This window comes from Carassius gibelio, chromosome A10 (genome assembly GCF_023724105.1).
Source record: "Carassius gibelio isolate Cgi1373 ecotype wild population from Czech Republic chromosome A10, carGib1.2-hapl.c, whole genome shotgun sequence".
NCBI classification, from domain to species: Eukaryota; Metazoa; Chordata; class Actinopteri; order Cypriniformes; family Cyprinidae; genus Carassius; species Carassius gibelio.
This window is the reverse complement of record NC_068380.1, coordinates 6,450,352-6,456,362: the sequence shown is the minus strand read 5'-3', so window position 1 is coordinate 6,456,362 and position 6,011 is coordinate 6,450,352. Positions and strand designations below refer to the sequence as shown.

The following is a 6,011-nucleotide window of genomic DNA, read 5'->3' as shown; positions in this document are numbered from 1 at the left end:
TCTGCGACTGAAATGAGCATGTCTGATTAGTTTCTATTCATGGAGTCACTTGGCAATTGAAACTAATAGTGACTGATGTCTAAAAAATACCAATGATGAAGCTGAGGTTGAAGTTCAGGCATTCGGAGGTCTTCTTTTGTGATGCTAAAAGGATGTCAAGTTAAATCATAAAACTGAGTGTGATTTTAAAACTGAGTTTCTACATATTTTACGAAGGTAAATGTAAGACCAGTTAAAGAAAATTTAAGGAATATATTAAAGCGAACATAATTTGCCAATGATTTCATTTTCTAAATGTAAATGTCTAAGCCTAATTATTTTTTTAGCAACACCTTAAAGTTTGAAATACAGCTTTCTACAGATTTAACTTATACTGTATTTTCTAATAGTAATATTTTGATAGATGTACAGTATTTAAACATTTCATGCCTAACTATCGATTGAAGACTTTTGACTCTGATTTAAGAACTTTTTAAGTCCTTAATTAGGTTGAATTAAGACTTTTTAAGACCTGCAACTCAGAAAAAAAATTATTCAGCTGACATTGGAAACAAAAGAGGGAAGGAATTCAAAATAAATTATTAAAGACAACATTGAATAGAAACAGACCCTATTTAATTTCTTAATACACATTCCCAGTCTTATTAAACAACTCATTACACATTTTAGCTAAAGGCAAAGGTTGTTTCTCTTCCTAATCTTTCGTAGAAATGTAATGTCTAATTAAATAAACCCTTTTAGGTTGACGTCACCATTTTTTTTTTTTACCAATAATTTTAGACGTCTAAAATTATATCTTACCCTACAGTTTTTCTCATCTTGTCTTGTTTCACTTGGAAATACAGTACAGACCAAAAGTTTGGACACACCTTCTCATTCAGAGTTTTCTTTATTTTCATGACTATGAAAATTGTAGAGTCACACTGAAGGCATCAAGGGCTATTTGACCAAGAAGGAGAGTGATGGGGTGCTGCGCCAGATGACCTGGCCTCCACAGTTACCGTCCTGAACCCAATCCAGATGGTTTAGGGGTGAGCCGGACCGCAGACAGAAGGCAAAAGGACCAACAAGTGCTAAGCATCTCTCGGGGAACTCCTTCAAGACTGTTGAAGACCATTTCAGGTGACTACCTCTTGAAGCTCATCAAGAGAATGCCAAGAGTGTGCAAAGCAGTAATCAAAGCTAAAGGTGGCTACTTTGAAGAACCTAGAATATGACATATTTTCAGTTGTTTCACACTTTTTTGTTATGTATATAATTCCATATATAATTCCACATGTGTTCATTCATAGTTTTGATGACTTCAGTGTGAATCTACAATTTTCATAGTAATGAAAACAAAGAAAACTCTTTGAATGAGGTGTGTCCGAACTTTTGGTCTGTACTGTATGTCAGATTACGAAAGTAAAACTGTGACATCATTTCCTGTGGTCTTTTACTGAAAATTGGCGATGCGTTTTAAGTAAATACTGTTAATGATAAATAGCAAAAATCTGTGAATACATTTACATTTAGTAATTTATCAGACACTTTTATCAATACATTTAGGTGTCACAAATATTGGATGTATACATTTTTTGGAGCAGTACTAAATATGACTACAGTACTAAATATGATTAGACTATGAATAAGGAAGCCTATGATTGTCTAGCTTACTCGCTATTTTGTGAAAATTAGATTTTCAGAAATTCATTAGCCTGTACATTATGTTGCAAAAATGATGACATATTCACTAAGGATAAGCCATAACAAACGTCGTATGTCATGATGACATGGTTATTAAACTGAGATTTAGACACAGTCAGAGGTGAACATGTAGTCACATACAGTCTGTCACAACAGAAGTCGAATGCACCACAGTTACTACAGAATGACAGCAAGTAAATGAAGCATGAAAAGAGATGAGTTTGTGTTTGATGGGAACTCATTATTCAAAGTAAAGTCAGATCGATGGGACCTTTGGCACGAATAATGTCTGGTGCATGAGTTTGGTTTTGGTGCATGTAAGTGAGACCCATATATGTAAAATATACCTGACCAAATTGTTATTGCTTTAAAATGATTTCAGTGTAATGTAGCTTTTATGTGCAAAAAATACAGTTTAGGGTAATGTAAGCATTAAGGAAGGACCAGCCTATATATTAAGCTATTTAAGTTGTGCCTTAACTCAAATGCAGCATATTAAAGAAAAACACTTAAGAGAAGCAAATAGCTTAATCTAGGCTTTTAATAGAAGTTCAGATGACCAACGGGTTGCAAACGGGTTGGGTTTAAGTTCATGAAAAGACTGACATGTGAAAGCATTGCTTCTATCATCAATCGTCATCTGAGTTTTGGAAACCGAAAGTTTAAGAAAAACCCACAAAAAGACCTACTGATGTACAAAGTGAACCAGGAAGATATGCAGAAAGAATAGCACAACTATAATGGGTAGATGGTAGAACTGTGTTATGTGAGTTTTTAGCGTTGGTTTCTGCTAGTTTTACTGATAAGTGCTGACAGGAGGTAGGTAGCACAACCTACATTCTGTCAGTCAGCTGCTTTGATTTAAAAAAGGAAAGATGAATTGAGAATGTTTGTGGGTGATACAAAATGCCTCTGGGCAATGTATTGTATTTGTATACAATCGATAGCCAACACATGTTCTGCCATATTGTTCAGTAAGTGTATTTGCAGCTGTTGTCATAATACCTGAAATAAGAAGACGAAGAAAAAAACCCCACTTTCTCTTGCCTGGGATTTATTGGATTCTGACAGCAATTTAAGTTGTCAAGACTTATATAGAAGCTCTTTAGTTTGTCTAAAGAGCTTCTGTACTAGTCTTGACAATTTCAATTTTTGGCAAACAGTTTGCAGGCTGCTATATCCACAGTTAGGTTACTTTGAAATAGTTTTTATTCAGTGAGGGGTTTCTTTATTTCTTTTTCTTTTAACAAACCATCAACTTTACAAAGTACAGTGGGACAGATTGGTGCTTTATCTACTAATATGGTTATTATCTTACTTTTAGCCCAACCTTTTCCGTTTAGCAGCCTTTCATCTTCATTGGAACTGAGTGAACATACTTGGGAATGTGTTTTATTATCTGTTAATTTGGGGTAGCTACTAGTGATGTCATTTTAACCCAACTACCTCTGCAGTTTTTCCTTCTTTTTACAACTTAGCAAGTTTGAACGCGAGGACAATTTAAATAGCAACGGTCGTAACGGTCAGAGGCTGCAGAGGAATATGTATGTTTGGGTTACTAGTTAGCCTGTTCTTAACCCAAATATTATTATTATTATTATAATTATCGCAGATAGTATGATTTAACATCCCATCCCTCAACATTTAATTGCAGTAAGACATTGAATCCCCCAAAACAAAAATATCTACCTCAGAACATGGTTCAGTTTGAACGGCGTTTTGACGACGCTGTTCACAAATCATCCAGCTCGCTTTCCTAATCTGAAAATTGTGATAATTTAATTCGTTCATTCATGCTGTGCTGTGTTGCTTGTGTCAGAGACACTTTGTGAGGAGCTGGGAGGAGGATACGGGGGAAGGAGGAGCGAATCCGTTCAGTGATCTCCTCTATTCGGCTGCCTCATCCTCCGCTGAGTGAAGGAGATAGTGAGAGAGTATGGAGCTAACTGTGAGTGAGCCGGACACTGATGCGCTCTGAGCAGCAGACTGAGAGCGAATTAACGCACACCGGGTTCGAGGCACTGCGCACGAAAACAGCGCCTATAGGCTGCATTTAAGCACTAATATCAGTACAAGCAAGAAGGAAGAGTGTAGAAAAGGAGCAGGACAAAACCTCCAGAAAGAGTACATCGACGTTTGGAAGAAATCAGCACTACTAACTTTAAAGGACCGCAGTGAGCGCCGCATCATTGTTTCGGTAACCGACACATTACTGAAGAGATCCTCACGCGTCCAGCGATGCGCTCCGGGGTGCTGCTGCTGATCTCCGGGCTGCTCGGGTTCGGTATGTGAATGGAGTTTTTATAAATACTCTACGCATCATGTTCACAAGTTAGTTTAAGATGTAGGGAAAAGTGCGTTGAGTGCTTGCCCACATGAAATCCGATTGACGTTTACTGCAAAATATATACTAAAGATTTGTAGTGTTGTATGCATTGTGTATTTTGCATGATATGCAAAAATTTGTTTGTGGTGGTTCACAATTCCCAGTGCTTGTTTTATGTCTGCTGTACGGGTTTGCGCGCATCCGTTGTGTTACGGACTTGGCAACCATATGATAATTGATCCAGTTAGCGTACTCATCAGCACTTAGCAACTTTTCTTTCTGTTTCATGAGAAGTGATCATTATAACTCGTTTTAGAAATATATATTTAATAAGTCAAAATTAGCAGTGTGTGAATTAGGCAGGTTTGGGAGCTCTGACCTCCCTAATTAAGACTGGCACTCTTCTAAAAGAAGTCAGAACAAAAAGGCGGTGCCTTTAAACAACGTACGTTTTCTTCATTAGGTGATTTACATTTTCTTGTTAACGAAATAAGTTAATATTTATAAAAAAAAAAACAAAAAAACATTGGATGATTTGCATACTGTACATTATTATTATATTATTATAATATTTTCTATCTAAAAATCTAAAAGAAACTGAGATGCTTGAGTGGTTTTGTTGCCATTCTTAACCAATTACATCTTCCTTGCTGATTTAAGCTTTGGGGTAGATATAACGGCAGACATCCCAAAATTTGTTTTCATTTGAAGTGCCATGACTTCTGCTCCCTTCAGGCCTCATTTGAAATTCTGTGTTGTTTGATTGTGTGAGTTTGAAATAACCCTGTGAAGAACCCCTGAACACTCACATTTAAGGTCCAGCATGGGCCAAACTCCTCATTTGAATCTTAAAGCGGCAATAAAGCCTCCGGTATGACTCCCGTATGCACACTTGAGAGAATGAACATCAAATCTCAAGAGGCTTTCTGGTTTATTACTGCTCTTTATGAGTCTGTGTGCCAAGATGTGAAGCCTCGCAGGGCTGTTTCTTTTTTCTTTTCTTTCTCTTCTTTTTTTTTGTACCTCCCTCGTGTGAGTCTTGAGAGGGAGTGCTTTGCCATCACTCTGAAAATCATTTTTTATGACCTGAGAGGAAACACTGACAGGATTTTTGCTGCAGAGTTGTGTTTACGCCATATGCACACGGTGATGCACTTCACCGGCTCAGAACTTCGAGTTTACACACTGATGATATACTGCAGCCCCCCTCCTGCTCCCATCCGTGCTCCAAGTTCGTGCTACCTTACAGCTTCTCAGCAAACCAAGAAATGTTTCATGGACAGCTCATGAAACTATACATAAAATGAACAATCACATTCTTCCAACCGTCTATGCGAGAGATTGATCAGAGTTAATGCTATTTATACTCGTTGTCAGAGAAACTGTTCCTCTGGTGAGCCGAGATGCTATCAGGTGAGACCTGTATTTGTATCAGTCCCTGGGGAAGCTCTGTTAACCATAGCCAGATCTTGTGTTACAAATGAACACTGGGTTTACTTAGCATCTCTTGACAGTTGAATCACAGTGCTGTGGCCAGGGAAACAGAAGGAGAGGAAAAGTTGATGTGAACCGACACCCTTCATCTGATCCCTTTATCTGCGCCGCGGCCCCGCTGCCTCCCCAGCAGTGAGGGGGAGCGGCAGATCTTTCCCCTGGAGCGACCAGGACAATCTCATTCATGCTTGGCCCGGACTCCACTTATAGCTCTCACCGAACAAGGAGCAGCCAAGGACCCCGTGAAATGGACCCTCAGGCAGACAAGCTCAAAGAGATTCGTCTCGAGCGGTTGCCAAAATAAGTGCAACTCTTAAAAAAATGTTTTAGTTTTAGCTCTGTCACAGATAGTTCGCAGCATGTTGAACTAAGCAAATATTGAATTTCCCAGATCCTGCCCACCGCACTCCACAACTTCCTGATTGCTGCAGAAGGCATAATGTTTCCTCTTTAAGTGTCATAAACACCATCAGCATTGTCAGCAGTGGCTTGCAGCCGTGGGGGC

The 6,011-nt window shown here is 38.5% G+C and overlaps 1 protein-coding gene across 1 annotated transcript in view; it reads left to right on the top strand.

Moving 5' to 3' along the window:
* Positions 1-3,535: 3,535 nt before the first annotated feature.
* Positions 3,536-6,011, top strand: part of LOC128020948 (kin of IRRE-like protein 3) — a 126,792-nt gene continuing 124,316 nt past the window's right edge. Inside the window, exon 1 of the mRNA XM_052607778.1 lies at positions 3,536-3,970. Coding sequence (XP_052463738.1) covers positions 3,925-3,970 — 46 coding nt within the window. The 5' untranslated portion in view covers positions 3,536-3,924. The remainder of the gene's footprint in view (positions 3,971-6,011) is intronic.